General features: G+C 43.3%; 1 protein-coding gene across 1 annotated transcript in view; it reads left to right on the top strand.

The window, feature by feature from the left end:
* Nucleotides 1-17,863, top strand: part of DEGS2 (delta 4-desaturase, sphingolipid 2) — a 76,248-nt gene that overhangs the window by 38,335 nt on the left and 20,050 nt on the right. Inside the window, exon 2 of the mRNA XM_069208323.1 lies at nt 2,888-3,630. Within this exon, the coding sequence (XP_069064424.1) occupies nt 2,888-3,630 (743 nt within the window). The remainder of the gene's footprint in view (nt 1-2,887; nt 3,631-17,863) is intronic.

Raw genomic sequence — 17,863 nt, 5'->3', positions numbered from 1 at the left:
GACTTAGAAAGGGCAACAGAGACTTCCGAGTTCCCTGGCTAAGTACTGCAAAGCTAACAACTTACTGATTAATGTCACACATGAGTCATGATCCCCAGCCACAAGCTTGTAAAAAAGGGGAGCATGGTTCGTTTAAGGGAGCCAAATTGAAAAGGCGGATTCTTCAAAGTATTTCGGGGTGTGGCTGGACGGCAGTGGGCTGAGCAGCGCACATACCTGCCCAGCAGGCATCAACAGTCTCTCTGACTTGGAGCTTCTGTTAGCTACAAACATCAATCGTGAATCCTGCCCTAAGAGCTCCTCTTCAAAGGGTGATGGCCAGCAAATAACTACACACTATAGCATATGGAATGCTACCATTCAGAGGCAAATTGGCGAACTGGCTAGAGTTCAAGTAAACTGCTATAGAAATAAATTTGCCCTACCGGAGTGTACAACTCATGCCCAAGTCCACCTAGAATTTAACTTGAATTAACCTCACAACAGCTGCTCTTGAATGCCAAATTCCTAGCCTACTGCCTGAAAGCAAAATAAGAACAAGTCTCACCTTAAAACAACCTCTGAGCACAATCGATCAGGCACCAGTATCTGAATAGCTCACTGGTTCATCTGGAAGTACAGGACATATGGGCAAGAGACTTCCCTGCCAACCAGATAGCAAAGCTACTTTTAAAGAAGCAAAATTAATATCTGCAGACTGACATGAGGGTACTGAAGGCTAAGGCCCATGGCAGCTGGGCTGCCAATCTTTACGACCTGGGTAAACCTAGTCTGTTCTCAACCATTGGCCAAGAGTATGAAAAACCAGCTGATGAAATTAAGATTTGGACTGATCCCATTAAAATCATACTGGTATGGCTGAGAGGAGTTGATAGTAGGCAATGCAGGTTAGGCACTAGTGGAGTAGAATCCTTAGTCCATATAGTCTTCATCTGTAAATCAGTGCTGCCCCACAGAAGATTCTGGCTGTGCCTCATATTACTATCATTAAATAGCAGGACTGGTAATGAAGCTCTGCAATGCTGCCTGAAATGTGAATCCATTCCACTATCCACACGTTTTCTGCAATTTCTTAGAGTTGCAACTCTAACCCTGCACACCTCAGGGATGCACTGGCTACATCCAGAAGATCCTACAGCAACTGAGAAAGCAAACACAGCAGGGGTGGCCCTCACTGGGTACTTTGAAGCAGCAGAGCAAGGACTTTTGGGCAGGTCATTAAGGGTGGAGGGGCCACCCCCCCACCTTTTGCCCCTCGTGTGTCTGTCAGGCTGAGCAAAGGTCAGCCTGACTCTTCATGTTCCGGTCAGGCAGCCAGGAGGAGACATCTGCGATTTGCGCAGACTCCTGGCTACCTGAGCTGAACTTTGCTTGGCTATAAGGTCACAGCTCCTATGGGCGTGACCTCCTCGGCTCAGCAAAGGTGCCTTGAGGCCCTCCCACCAGGTGATGAGGAAAGCGTCACCCATTGACTTCGACCTGGGCACTTCAGGTTTAAGCCCTGAAGCACCCAGGGCGAGTGTCAATCAGTGACACTTCATCACAGAGTTGGGTGGGGTCAGCAGTCTCACTGACACCATCCCACTCTGTGACGAGGCTGGGACTGCTGCCTTCCCTCACTGGCTGACCTAGGGTCTGCCAGTGAGGGAAGGCAGCAGTCCCCACCCTCCTGGGACCTCCGAGGCTGAAGGTAAGTGTGTATGTGTGATCTTTTTTAATGAATGGTGCGTGTGTATGTTTCAATGTTGATGAGTGTTGTTAATGGGTGTGTGTGAAAGTGAGTGTGCTGCCCGCCCCCCTCCCTCCCTCCTAAAACTGCCGGCCGCCACTGCTTCTGGGCAGTCATAGCACTTGGAATTTGCTGCACAAATCACTTTAAAACTTGCTTCATGATGGGTCCTTTTATAACGGCGTGACATAATTGAGGCAGGGGCAACTAGTAACTTCAGAGCTGTATAATAGTTTCAGATGGTACCTGCCCTGAATAACTCCAGAAAGCATCAAGCACAAGTTACAGCTCTTTAGATTGACTGATCATGTCACTGTAAGGAATGTTTTAAAGTTCTACATTTGAGTCCCTCTTATAGTATCCTAGATCCGTTGCATGATGCATTTTTAGAGTAATACTGTGGAGTGTTTTAAATTTCTGATATAGAGACAATTTTAACTGTGAGCCTATTCTGTATGGTGGACTACATACATCATTGTGGGAGTTTATTTGTAAAGTAGATATCTATAGCCACAATGGCTAGTGGGCATCACTAGTGTTTTATTATGTCCGCATGAATCCATAGTTTAATTGCCAGCTGAGGATAATAGACCTATGTTTCATGGTGAGTAGTCGGCGTTTCTGCAATTTTTGTAATGATTTTAAATAATTATGTGATAAAATCAGATTCTGCTTAGGTATAGTGGGAGAACCAGTGAAGAGCATTGCCGCTGATTTCCTGTTCTAGAGACTAACTCGATGTTTAGTTCATAGATTTAAATAATATCTGAACATCAATTAAAATCTTGGGAAGTACTGCTGTGTAGTATTTGGGCCATGATTTTCTTATGCAAAAAAATCTGCCAATTTTTAAATTCGCGATGTGTGACGAAATGGCATAAAACGGTTTGTGCTGAAACTAGTGCACACGACCTCTAATATAATAAGTAGCCATGAATTCGTTTTTACTATATGTGGCCATATTTGTTGTCACTTCATAGTAGAGAAATGTTGTTTCTCCTGTCCTGTATGATCAGAGGACTTTGTTCTTACTGGAATGAACGGCTAGAACACCCACTAAATGGCAGTATATTCCCCACTTTAAAATGTTTGTAGTTGGTGAGCAGTATTATTTGGGAATGCCTACTTGACATGCTTTTTTGTTTGGCTTCGTTTCAGAAAAATATCCAGAAATCAAGTCACTGATGGGACCTGATCCCCACCTAAAGTGGATTGTTTCGGGAATGGTCTGCACACAATTTCTAGCCTGTTACTTGGTAAAAGATATATCATGGAAATGGATATTTTTTTGGGCCTATACTTTTGGGGGCTCAGTCAACCACTCACTGACACTAGCTATCCATGACATTTCACATAATGTTGCCTTTGGTAATAAACAAGCAAAATGGAACCGCTGTTTTGCAGTGTTTGCCAACCTACCAATCGGGGTGCCGTACTCTGCCTCATTCAAAAAATACCACATTGACCATCATCGATATTTGGGAGGGGACGCCTTGGATGTGGACATTCCAACAGACTTCGAAGGCTGGTTCTTCTGCACTCCATTTCGAAAAATTTTCTGGCTCTTCCTTCAGCCACTCTTTTATGCCCTTAGGCCACTTTACGTGAATCCTAAGCCTGTGAACTCAATGGAAGTCTACAATGCCCTTGCACAGTTCTCTATTGATTTTATAATGTGGTACCTATGGGGTTTTAAGCCTATTGTTTACTTAGTCGGTGGATCATGCCTTGGCTTAGGCTTACACCCAATTTCTGGACATTTCATAGCAGAGCATTACATGTTCCTAAAGGGGTATGAAACCTACTCCTATTACGGCGTGCTCAACTGCATTACCTTTAATGTGGGCTACCATATGGAGCATCATGATTTTCCAAGCATTCCAGGAAGCAAATTGCCATTGGTAAGTATTAAAGTATTTGAAAGTGATCTCACCAAAAGGGTAAATACATTTTTTTGTGTGTACATTCTGGTTGATGCAGGTCCTTATGCAGGCATCCTCTTCATACAAGTGCTCTGAAACTGAAGCACAAATTTGCTTCTAAATTATTTGTAAATTACTTTTAAATACATATTGTTAAAATCAAATTGCTAACATTCAAGTCTAACAAGGTTTTCAAAAATTAAGATGGGTTAAAAAGGAACAGGCTAATACAAGAATAAAAATAATTGTAATAAAGAATCAAGCATTAGGAAAAATCAAGCTATTGTAGACTTCAAAGTATATAAATTGTGCGTATTTTATAGTTTTCAGTGTGGGTTTTAATTTTGCTTTTTAGTAACATTTCATATTAACTATCATTTCAAGGACATTTTGAATGGTCGACCTTTGTTAGAGATTTTGAAGTGGGGTTAACAGATGTTCAAAATTGAAAAAGGGTCATAGAAAGAATAGAGTGGAGAGTGCCTACTTGAAATGCAGAATGAGCTGTAAATGTGCTTCACTCTAAAATGATTAAAGAGAAAAGTTCACAAAAATGTTTCTCCATGTCAGTGGAATCTGGACTATATTTTAGAAACATTTTGAGAGCACTATATATTTCATGAGCATTTGAATCCAATGTCGCAGGCTCAGGCTTTAGAGGGCACCCAACCCTTTAGTTATACTGGTCATTCTTTGATTAACACTTTAGGTTAGAAGGACGTCATAGCATTATGCCTCTGACAGTAAATCTACCACTCAGTCTACAGAAAACCTGCAAACTTTGAGTTCACACTTATGTTGCATGACTTAGTAAGTTCAGGCCATGCACACTGATATTCCTCATGTTAAATGGGTATCCCTGTAGTGGATCCTATTTAGTTTTAATAGGAATCAGGAGTTTAGCTTAGCCTTCTGGCTTGCAGGCCAGTGCCTCCGTCACCTAGTGACTTAACCTAAATAGCCTGCTCTGTTTTAGCACATTTATTTAATTATTTCTTCTAAGGTGGCTGCTATGTCTATAGTTAGGAAGGTGTTTTAGTTCCAAGTTATCAGTGGCACTCTGTAAAGGCGTCACTATCCGCGTCAAAGATAAATGAGATATGAAGGTATTCACATTATGTCCCACTTTCGTGTGACAGTAACATAATGTACCTTTTAAGGGAATTATTTATATAGGTGCCGCCCCAAGCATGCCTCCTTATCTTTTGTTTGGGAACATACCTGCGTCAGGGGGACCTACAAAATCTGTGTAAATATCTCACGCAGGCGAGAGTATCAGAGGGATTCCTACCAGATGCCATTTGCGCTATCTATGCTACACGTCACCTTGATGCAGACCCAGCCTTTGTGTCACCATGGAGTCTGATCTAGAGACCTCATTCCAAGGAAATGAGGATTGGGGGCACTTCTCATTGATGTGGTACTGGCAGATTAGGCTTAACACACCTAGCTCTCTTTAGGTTAGGGATTAGGTTCATCATGCTAGGATATTGGTGCTTATTTCACATCTTATGTTATTGCAAGATGGTGGGGGTCTTTGTATCCATGACTCTTCGTTTTTACCATTCTGTTTCTTGCATTGTTCATTATCCTAATCCTTGCAGCCCATGCAATTTACAGTAGATTGCAGTCTTGTTAATAAAACTTATTGAAAACTGTACTGCCTCTCCTTCATTCCCTGTGCGTGACTGAGACTTGTTGCTCATGTGAGAAAAGGGTTCATTTTAATTTAATCATGACGCCCCTGAGATGTCGCACTCTTGAGTCCATGCGTAAAGCTGCTACAAATCACCTTTTACTGTTTTGGGTTTTTGGTCAGGTACTGCTTGTGAGCCAGGAGGGCGGGACTGATAGTTGGGACTTGTAGGATCGGCCTAGTCGCCTACAAACAAGAGTTGTCATCCCTAAACCAGCAGTTTTGCCTAGAGCAAGAGTTCTACTACGACATGGCGCCGCCCAAAAATTGTGTTTTGGCACTCATTTATGGATGCCCGGAGTATCACTGTCTCGCACTCAACAGGTAACCCAAGTACCATGATATGGAGACGTCCATGGTCTTGGTGAGACCCTCCTCAGCTGAACAGGGAGCACCTAATTAGGCTGTAGGTTTTTCAAGGTTGAACTCTTAAAAGGACTTTCTCCCAATTTGGTGTTCCATATCTTTACCCATTTCATAAATATGGCTAATGCCATAGACATTCCTGATAATGCCAGACCAGCATTTACACTACACCTAGTAGCGCATGGCTTAACAGAATAGGGCAGGAATATCACATTCTTATTAGAAGCTAATAACAAACTTTCTACTCCTGGGTCACCTTTCCTCAGGAAGACCCTAGATCATTCACATTCCACACATACAGAATTGCAAACGTACCACACATACCAGTATCTTGAAATTCCCATTACTTCAAGAACATCACAACTGGTTTGATGGCACCCTAGCACACGTAATACAACCCATAAGATTAGGTCCCTTAGTTAATGAAGGACCAGCGTGGCCCATATTTGCCACATATACAGCTAACCCCGGTGTACAAAATATGCAGGCAGCTGATCTGCATAATCTATACATTGAGCTAGTAACACTATATAGATGTCTTGTTCAGTTCGTAATGAGTTGAACACAACACCAGCGCGACCAGGACCTGCTGGATACCAATTGGCCACTGCTGGGATTAATCCACAAACAGTATATTCTATAATGGGCAAAGCGCCCACAGATGAGATAATACTGTTCTGGATAGCCCAGAAAACTAATCAGCTGGAAGCTGTTTCCCCGTACAAGACCACAGGAAAAACAGAATTATCTCAATGTGCTTGCCCTCCGGGATGGTTCCCTCAGTGGATGACTGTCACATGGGGTACAGTCTTTGCTGCAATTTATAGTACCACACATGGTACCACGACACAAGCCAATTTACCGGAAGTGTTAAAACAAATTCAGGATGAGCACGGGGCTGCTCCAGCCCTCGATTTGGGGATGAAATTGATGTGTAACTTCGACTCAGTAGCCTCAATAATACTTAGCAGCTCTGAGAGATTCCACACCTGGAACAGGAGAAGCAGCTACCGAAAATTATTTCAGATACCTATACCAGTATAGGACAGGATAGTTTGGAAGTCAAGCTGAAAAAGCCTGAAATACATGGTACCACCACTAATGAAGGTACCAAACCAGCACAGGAGTGTTCTAAAAAGCACTGGGATAAGCAAATAAGACAGACTAAGTCAGAGAGCAGATTCTCCACCAGTGGAGAAAACTGAAAGGAGATCTAATCTCAGAAATAGGGAAAATATAAAAGCTCCTGACAGATACTGATTCATGTCCCTCTTGTTCCTTTCAGGATGCAGCAGATAGATGCAGTGTGAGAGTGGGCTGGTCAGAGCAACTCCATGACTACTTGAAGCAGAAGAAAGACTCACCACAGTCTTCAGACAAAAAAAAAAGTACCCACAACAAAAACCACAGTTTAAAAAGAAAAATATGGCAGAGATGTCAATTAAAAATGCCAGTAGACTTGAGAACATTGCTGAAGAACCAGACATGGGTGGTGACACTGCTAGACAGCGTGGCAGAAGTCACAATATGTTGCCAGAGTCTGAAAGATCATCTGGATGCAACAGCAACTAGCGACTTTATTGCAGTTGAGACTGCGGACAGGCGCGTTCTCCCGCCCGACAGGGTTTATGATTTAAATATCCAAATTGAAGGGAGACATAGAGTGCACCATTAGTGTGATATTCTGGGATGAGCATAGTTGTGATATCCTACTGGCAGAAGGAGACTAGCCACCTGAGCATGACCGTAAGCTCCCACATGGGAAAGATGTAATTTTGCCTTCTTTCTCTGATCTTGTTCCAGAAGTGATAAAACAAGCCTACTCTGTCAACTGAACTTTAGCGCAGACACCTGCACTATAACAACCATGTAGGTTGGGATAAGGATTCTCCTTACCATGTAATACCTGTTAGGTTCACACCCTAGCCACAATATCCTGTTAAACATGAAGCTAAAGCTTAAGTGAGGGAGATCCTCACTCAGCTCGAGTAACAGGGAGTGATTGAGCCCTTTGTCTCTGCAATGAATAACCTGTTATTCCCCGGCACAGCATTAATTAACAACATAGTGCGTAAAAAATACAAAAAGAGGTTGGATATATCCAATGGGTTTTACTGCCAAAACGTAGCACATGAAAGTCTGGACCTGAGAGCACTCGCATTTTGTTCACAAAAAACGCTATTGCATTTGCCCCAAGGCTATAAGAACAGCCCAGGGCTGTTTTTAGCCATGTAACATCAATATTGCATGATATTGATCCTGAGGCGTTGTCCTATGTGGATGACATCAATCTCACAGATGACGACCTCAACATTTATCTTGCCAGGTTCGGTCGGATTGTTCTAGAATTCGCAGCCCTTGGTTACAAATTTTATTTTCGGAAACTAAAATAGCCTTTCTCAGCGTACTGGTCCTGGGATATGAGCTATCAAAAGAGGGCTATAGCTTGGCCTGCACTTTAAAAAAAACAAAAAAGTGCTCAACTCCAGCCACCAACTACAATAAAAAAGTGTTTACTTCTTTTTTTTTTTTTTTTTTTTTTTTTTTTTTTTTTTTTTTAAACTTTGGCAGAACTCACAGTCCTGACTATGCACAACGTATCAAGCCACTGGCAAGTGGTTATTGTGGCCAATAGACACAAATGGGTGTCTGGCGTTTTGTGAGTTCTTCTGGGGAGGTTTCACGATTAGCCAGACGGACCCTCGCTTTGTCTTACGTCAACACTCTGGTATAGTTACCACATATAGTGTGGGTAAACTGTGCCAACAGTGATTACAGACTAACACCTTAGCAGCAGTTAAGGAACATCTTAATACTCTTTCTGAATATATAGACTTGCAGGACTTCTTGTTAGATACAAGAAAGCCACGCTCTAAAAGATTCAACTATGCCACAATGAGATTTGGAAGCTTTCTCAAATGGAAGCAGCTGTGCGTTTAAGGCTGATAGATAACATTTGGAAAAGGCTTTAGCTGTTGTGGATAATGGCATGAATACTCTCTCCAACAGACATACTCCCTTAATAACATAGTGTCATCTGTGATTGACATCATTCAGAATGACATGTCCTTTTTATACCATGGACAAAGTCAACTGCGCTCCATCATGCAGTTAGGTTGGACACTACAGATTTTGAAAAATGGCTGCGTTCCCTAGAAATAAATTAACAGTAGTGACTTGTTTGCTGCTTTTCATTTATCTAGGGAACAACAGACAGTGGCTAAAAGGGAAGAGAGTTTCACCATGCTTCATATAGAAAAACTAGAAAAGATGCTGTTCACGGTGGCAGAAAGTCCATCGACAGAATGACTTGTGCATGGCATTAAAAATCTGCACATTTCCACCTTTAGTTTGAAACATCTTGCTGTCGGCAGATACGAGCGGCTATATTAAAGAGGAGTAGGAGTCGCCCTTTGAATATAAATGTCTGAACGGCGAAACAGAGGTCTTTCTCAGCAGAGGTGAATGTGAGACTACTATTAGTCATTCAGTGATTTGCAAACAGGTGTCCCTTCATGGCCTTTGCAATGTGGGGGTCTGCAATGTGACCTGTTTTCTGAAGGGTAATCCTGTCCTTTTGATTCGTCCAGCATTTCATACACTTTCGAATGGAAGTTATGTGGTCCTGAACTAACAAAGCTGTTGCTGTATGAGTCCCGGATTGCATACTCAATTTCAGTCTCTAAGATTGTAACTTGTAGTGGACATGTTTTATTTCCAGCCTGTCCCTCCTGCCCCCCCTTTCTACAAGAGATAAGAGTAGCAGAAATGTGGCCTCACATTGATACTACTAATGTAAATTATGACAAGCTGAGCAGACTAAAGGCGCCACTGTTCCAGAAACAAATTGCGTTGACATGCGCTAGAGAGATGTATGCTCTACAGATAGTGAGATCATCAGCTGAGATACAATCCTTATTAAATACCAACTTCCCCAAGCACTTTGGAGAGCTGGTATCTAGAATATTAATCACTTTGAGCACTACAGGGATTGTGCCCTTCTTCAAGGCCATCCATTCACTCTTTTCCAGTGTGTTGGCAGCTTCCCTATGACTGTGAAATTGATCAGCGGGATACTGCTGCTGCTGTTCCTGTTACACAGTGGTTGTGCCTTCCCAGCTAAGCGGAGTCATGGAGCTACTACCACCAGCCCAGCTGTGCCATGATTCCATGGTACAGTTCTTTGGTGCTCCATTGCTGGAAGAATTGGAGCATGATTGGTCAGTCATTCCGACCAGTCCTCTGGTGTGTGTAACCAGTCTTTCAATGCACCTGGTGCTTGTTTGAACATCTACTTTGGTGTGCCTTGCTGTTCCTCCAGTGCTTACTGTGGACAAAGAACTGCTGATGTTCCTGATGAGGGTTTATTCATGGTCATGCCCCATGAGACTGAAGCTGATTTGTGAGTTTGCTTATGAGCCGCCCTTGGTGGACTGTCTGGCTCCTTTGGGCACTTTGGACGGTGCTGCCCCATGGGAGATCCTGAGACTGCTGCACACTACTGCTCTGTGGATTTCAGTTATGTCTTAATATGATTTTAGCTTGTTTAGTCCAGAGCATTTCAGCTTGGGTTCATTCACTTTTTCTGGCGTCATCATTATGGTGGCATTGTTCTGGCAATGGGGAGGGTGTAGTGGATCCTGTTTTAGTTTTAATGGGAATCGGGATTTTAGCTTAGCCTAGTGACTTAACCTACTTAGCCTGCTCTGTTTTAGCACATTTATTTATTCATTCCAATATGGCTGCTATGCTTATAGTTAGGAAGATGTTTTATTTTCACGTTATCAGTGCCACTCTGTAAAGGAGTCACTATCCGCGTAAAAGGTAAATGATACGTAGGTATACACATTATGTACTTTCCCACATTCGTGTGACCGTAACATACCTTTTCAGGGAATTGTTGCCACCCCAAGCATGCCTTATCTATTGTTTGGGAACAACCTACATGAGGGGTCGTACAAGATCTGTTTAAATACATGTCACACACATAAGATTATCAGAGGGATTCCTACCAGGTGCCATCAACGCTATCTATGCTACACGTCGTCTTGATGGAGACCCAGCCTTCGTGTCACCATGGAGTTTGATCTAGAGACCTCATTCCAAGGTAATGAGGGTTGAGGGGCTCTTCTCATGGACCTGGTACTCGCATATTAGCTTTAACATACCTAGATATCTTTAAATTAGAGATTAGGTTCATCCTGCTAGGGTATTAGTGTTTATTTCACATCTTGTTATTGGAAGATTGTGGGGCTCTTTGTATTCATGACTATCATTTTTATCATTCTGTTTCCTGCATTTTTCATTGTCCTAATCATTGCAGCCTAGGCAATTTACAGTAGATTTCAGTCTTGTTAATAAAACCTATTGAAAACTTTACTGCATCTCCTTCCTAGCCTGTGTGTGGCTGAGACTTGTTGCTCATGTGAGAAAAGGGTAATCTCTGTTTAACCACAACTCCCCTGAGATGTTGCAATCTTGAGTCCATGTGTAAGGGCTGCTACAAATCACCTTGTACTGTTTGTTTTTTTGGTGAGGTACTGCTTGTGAGCCAGGAGGGTTGGGCCGACAGTTACGACTTGTTGTAGGATTGGCATAGTCACCTACAAACAAAAGTGCTGTCATCCCTAAAGCAGCAGTCTCGCATAGTGCAAGAGTCGAACTGCGACATCCCTGGCTACAAACATCAGAGCTATCCATCATTTTAAATATAATTTACAGGCTTGAGCACTTTGGGTTACATAGATTTTGCAGACTATGCATGTCAATGTTTTCACAAAACATACAGGCTTAACCATGAGAGACAATCGTTTGGTTAAGTTGATCATTCATGTATTGGCTTCAGACATGTCTTGGATTCCAGATATGACTGAGACATCGTGTTATGATAATCATATGCTCCAGTCTTAGCCTGAAAAGCTGGGCATTGGGTAGTACAGCTATAAAGCTTAAAGTTTAACCAAGTGAAAGAAAATGTCTTTCGCATAATCGCTCCCATTTCTTTGGTTTGATGCTACTGTTTATCTGTCGTGTCAAATTTGGTTAAATTCCTAATTGGCATATTTAACTTAACCTGTAAGTCCCTAAGGTATGGTCCCCAGGGCATGTAAGTTAAATGTTGCTAATGGACTGCAGTACATATTGTGCCCCCACTAAAGTGACAATGCAAAATATAACTGCAGGTCTCCCACAAGTAGCCTCGCTTTGCAGCTTTAAACTGCAAATTCGACCTGTCGGAATAACCCCTTTTGGCAGACCTACCCCCCCCCCCCCCCCCTTAAATATTAAATCAACCCTAAAATAGTCTTACTTGTCCATAAGTGAGGATGCATGGTATTTGAGTAGCGCATGTAAACGTTTAAAGTAAAACCTGTCCTTACTATGAAAAAGCCTATAAAACAGTTTTCACTGTAGCAGTGTTAGCTGTTTCATAAGAAAGCTTTGGGAGTTGATGTTTAAATGAAATAAAGCAATCCCCACCTAGCAATAAGAGAGAACGTGACTGTTTTTTTTAGACTTTATAAAATATGTACTACAAATCCAGTGCATTGATAAAGTAGGATTTCTAACAGATATTTAAGAAAAGGTAGATTAAAAAGTTACATTTTATCCTGTGTAAAGCTAATTTGCCTAATCTTCCAGATGTCACCCAGGTGCTGAATAGCTCCTTGATCAGGTGTGCATTGGCTCCCAGAGCTCAGACAAAGGGCTTGGGTGTGGGGGAAAGTTGACTTTTCCCTGTCAAGATGACCATTTGGGCAGGGCCCAGGAACATAATTATCTTCAAAGAGGCTTGCCCTTTCACAGGCAGATGTAGAGCACACCTGGTCCTAGATACTCTATTGTCCTTTTATCCAGGACAACACCAATTCCAGTGGCAGAGGAGCTGCCCCAGAACTGGTTTTGAGGGACCAAAGGGGAGGGTTTGCTCATCTCCTTGGTCAGAACTCTAGGGGGGATACAAGCTCTGCACAGGGGAAAAAGGTTATCTCATCTTGGATTTAGGTAGCGCTCGGCACTGTGGGATGGTTTATAGCAGGGCATATAGGAACTGCTTCAAAAGTGGGTGGGGGGTATCTCTGGGAACATTTTCACTGGTCAGGGACTGGCCAGTATTCATCCTCACCCACTGGCTAGTATCAAACATAAATATAGCACCCCTGAGCACCACCTTCAGAACAATGCTTGAGCTATGGGAGACAGAAGAATGACTTACCTGCTGTTGAGACTCATGAGCAAAACCCGAAGGGCTAGACCACTGCATTCTTTGTCACCCTACTCAACAATGTTGCAATCTGTCACTGCATTCTATGCCACTATTCCTGTCTGCACCACTGCACTCTGTGCCACACTACTCTGAAAAACTGCACTCTACACCATGCTACCCAGCAACACTGAAACCTATGACACTGCACTTTACTATGCACCTTGCCACTTCACTCTACCTGAAACAATCTATTCGGACGCTACACTCTATGGCACCCTTCTCCACTCTTCTCCACTCTGTGCCACTCCACAACATTTTAAGCCACCCTATGCTCCTCCACGCCTCTCCACTCTGACGGTTTACTCCAGGCCACTGTAGGGTACGCAACACTATGCCCCTCGACTCCTCCCTGTCAGTTTACTATAGGCTGCTCTACACTACGCCACAACTTCACACTGACAATTTACTCTAGGCCACTATGCTACGCCACTCCACTATACGCCACTCTAGTCCATAAGGCACTGCGCAACTCCCACTATGCCACTCCACTCTAATACATTCCCCAACACTACTCATCTCTGCCATATCACTCTACTACACTACACCACTCTGGCAATATACTTCCCTCTATAACACAATACTCCACAAACTCCTTCTATGCCACTTCATGTTACTTTACTCCACTCTGCCGCTCCACTCTGCAACACTCTATGCCCATCAGTGCTGACACACAACTCCCTCCACAACACACTGCCATTCCATGACACAACAATCCATGGTACACCACTCTCCTTTATGCCACTAACTTATCAATGCTTAACAGTGTCCACTCTGGTGTATAACATGGCTAAAATAAATTGGCACAGCCAATAGCTCTTGCATAGGCTAGATCTTTGGCTTTGACAATGCTTGTCGAGCAGTAGAATCCTTGATTCGGTTTGTGAATGAACTTGTAGACTGGTCACAGGTTCCTCAATCACCATTCTTGAGGATACCTCGAAACTGTTTCACTCTTTGCATTTCCCATTGCCCTTAATGTTCTTTTTTACATAAATGGTACCATGAAATATGGTCTGGATTTTCTAATTTACTGGTTTCTTGCATTGTTGAGACTCTAGGGCAAATGAAAAACTATCAGGTGTAACTCCAGTAACTTGATATTCAAAGAACAGTCCGGGTTATTAACCACCACAAAGTGAGACCGCCTCTGAAAAACTACTATAAGTAACAGGGTGACATCGTGGAATGATTTCCAAAATGCCTTAAGCGGAATTGTCTATATCAGCATTTTCTAAACTGTTGCAAAATCTTAAACCACTATGTGGCGTCATCTGCTACATCTGCCTCAAAATGTGTCCAAAGATTTGTTTTTAAAAACTTTGAACGAGGTGTTTATGCTGCCAGAAAACCAGAGGGGCCCTCGTGTGACATATATGAGCTGGGCCCTACAAAAGCTTCTGAGTTGCCCAATAGCACCCAAGTAAAAAAAGAATTAAGACGGATATTGGGCTACTATTTTAAAAACCAAGAGAGCGAAGCTGAGAATCAAAAATGTGGCACTAAGCGCAGATAGTGGAGGTTTTAATTCAACAGCTTTCTTGACATAACCTCACTTGACATACCTAACGCCTCCCCTCCCATCTAGTACAGCCTCTTAAGTTTTGGAAAACGGAAACTAAAATAGCCATCTTCATTCACTGCCCCTCAACTTCTTTTAGCACTGAGCAGCGCAGAGTAAGGCTAGAGCAGGTGGCTTTTTGTGCTGTGCTATTATCTTCTCATTTGAATTTGTGTGTGTGTGCATGATTAGGGCGTCCTTTAAAAACTACAGTAAAGTGACAAAAGGACCAAAAACAAAACTAAACACAAATGTAGTTTGTGTGTAGCGGCTGCTTCATCTGATTTGTTTGTGTTCAAGTGTGTTTGAGTCTGCTTGGCATTAGGTTTTAGGGTGGTTATAGGAGACATTTAAAGTATGTGATAACGTTTCAAGTTGGTTAAATTGGGCCTTACCTGCAGAGTTGAACAGGAGCTGAAAACTGTGTAGTGGGTCAGTCTGTAACCAAGAAGATTCTGAGTTGAGCAGCAGCTCGCTGCCCTTCCCCACATCAAACCAGTAGCAGATTAAGTGATTGGACAGGGCCCAAAGTTAAATGAACAGGCCTTCCTCTGACCCTCACTTTGCACAAACAATAACATTTAACAAGACCTGATCTATAGAGCTAGGATTTCTATTGCTGTAGGGCATTTAGGGATTGGCCTGCCATGGTTTCCAGAGCTAAGGTTTCTTTTGGTCCGGGTATAGTACTTAGGCTCCTATTGTTTCTGAAGGCTAGTGCTCCCATTTTTCCTGGTCATCTGAACACTAGAGCACATATGGCATCGTGTTAAGGGTGAATACCTGTTTGCATAGAAACTCTGCTCAAAAGCCCAACCTACAAAAAGTAATTAGATGTAGCTCCCATACATACAACATAAACCATTGTTCCTTCCTGCAATAAACACTACTTTCCTGTTACACTCTCCAAACCATTAAACAGATAGACAACATTTCACAGTATCTCACTCCAATTTGTCATCACATTAATAGACAAAATATTGATATTGACATCCTATCTGTCTCTTCATCCTTCCATTGACTCCTTTATGCATAACATCACATCCATGCCCTCTCTCCTTTCACATTAACTCCAGCTAAGTACTTTAATCTGTTACAATTCTGTTAGAGCTGGCATCCTTGACGTGGTTTCCCCTAACTTTTTCCTTCAGCCCTCCTGTTTTTGCTGGCCTTAGGACTCTGCATACTTTTCCACTGCTAAATGGTGCTAAAGTGCTTGTGCATGCTTCTTAAACATGTTAGATTGGCTTATACCCAACTGGCATATGTAATTTACTTAAGTCCCTAGGAAAGTGGCATTACGTGCGCATAGGACCTGTAAATTAAATGTTGCTAGTGGGCCTGCAGCACTGATTGTGCCACCCACCTTAGTAGCACTTTAAACATGTCTCAGGCATGCCATTACAACCTGCCTGTGTACAGTTTCAAACTGCCATTTTGGCCTGGCAAAGTAAACCTTTTTGCCAGACTCAAGCCTTCCTTTTTAATACATATGAGTCACCACTGGGGTAGACCCTGGACAGCCCAGAGGGCAGGGTGCAATGTATTTAAAAAGTGGGACATGCACTTTTAAGCTTTACATGCTGCACATGCCTACTCTCCCGTAGGATAACATTTGAGTTACTTTATACATTTTTGAAAATGCCACTTTAAGAAAGTTGCATTTTCTTGCCTTAAGCCATTTGGTGCCTGCAGCCTGTCTCTGGGTCATGTGACTAGGAGTAGTTGACATTTGGGCTTTGTGATTTCATCCTAGACAGCCTGGGAGGAACTGGGCCCAGCCCCCACTTATACTTGAATAGGCTGTCCTGCCTCCACATAAAGAGCTGCATACCACCTATAGTTGGTCTGGAGCCAGGCCCCTGAAGGCAGCGCACCTGTGCACTTTAAAGGCATGTCTCTAGAAGCTTCTCCCCATTTCAAAAAGACAGCTGGGTATAAATACTGAATGTCAGACACCAACTCTTTAGTAGACTTCTGGACCTGTGGATACTCTACCAGGAAGGAATGTTGTGGTGCTGAAAGGACTGCCACTCTGCTGAACTGTTGCCCTAAAGGGACTGCTGCCCTACTGTGCTGACCTGCTGCCACCTTGCCTCGGCAAGAAGGACTGGACCTGTATCTCTTGAACCCAGAGTGACTCCAAGGACTAGTTGGCTGGCCTCCTGATCTGAAGCCTCAGGGACATAACACTCTTCCAACAGCCTTTCACCTGCACCTGGACTCCACGATGTGTGTCTACCCTGCCAAGTGGTGACATCAGAGTCCTGGACCCTTGGAAGTGGGCTTAGGGTGCTCTGCCAGCCTCCGTATGTCCAGCAGAACCAAGATATCCCCTATGCTGAACGTCATAACCCCTAGCAGAACCAATGCATCTTTACTGCTGTGTGGGCTGGACCCAGCAGGCAAAGACTTGCATCACTGCCACAACACTTTCGGAACTGCCACTGAGTGATGCATCCCCAGTGCCGGCCCTCACATCCCTCATTGATGGCGGCCTTCATGACACTTCGGGATTCCGCATTGTAACTCCACCGTAACAACGCATTACACTGAATGTGTGCCTCATCCTTGATGCTTGACTTCACATCACAAGCCCTATCGATGGGATCCTCAATGACGACACAAGCCCTCACATTGCAGCCTCGGCACGTCTTGGACCTGATGAGTTGCGTTTGCTGCGCAACTCATCTTCGTGGATCCTCGCAACGCTCCCCAAACCAGGGTTTAAGTGGCTTTGTTCAGCGAGCCTAACTGGGTTCTGTAGCAAGCATGCATTCTACAGCGGTTGGCCTGAACTTGTGACTTTGTCCTGGTCCAGCATGACCAGATAACTACAGCTGGCGTTTTGTGCTTTTTAGCTCTATTTTCACAAAAATCTTTCAAATTGCATATCTGCAGTTCTACTGGGTTGATGTTTGTAGTTTTGCTCGTTTGTTTATTAAATCAAGTTCAATTTTTCCTAACTTGGTGAGGGTTCCTTTTTACGTGGTGTTTACAGTTTATTTCACAAATCACTGTACACATTTCCTCTAAGGTGAGACTGACTGTTCTCTGCCAGGCTACCAGAGGGTTGAGCATAAGTTAATTTAGGGTTGGCGTGTACCTCTTCCTGACAAGCATTGTGGTTGCTGCTTGACCAGGGCTCAGACCCCAGCTAAACAACCCAATTTCACACAACCTTCTTTCCACCACTGATGCATCAGTACCACCTATCACCTTCCCATGTCCAGCCTTTCATTAAACAAAATACCACACTACTCCTGTCCCCTGAAATGCCTTTCTTTCCCCTGAAAAGCCTTCCTTTCCCCTCCCGCACCAGGCC

Source organism: Pleurodeles waltl, chromosome 9 (genome assembly GCF_031143425.1).
Source record: "Pleurodeles waltl isolate 20211129_DDA chromosome 9, aPleWal1.hap1.20221129, whole genome shotgun sequence".
Lineage (NCBI taxonomy): Eukaryota > Metazoa > Chordata > Amphibia > Caudata > Salamandridae > Pleurodeles > Pleurodeles waltl.
Note: the sequence above shows the minus strand (reverse complement) of the source record. Positions and strands in the feature narration are given on the sequence as shown.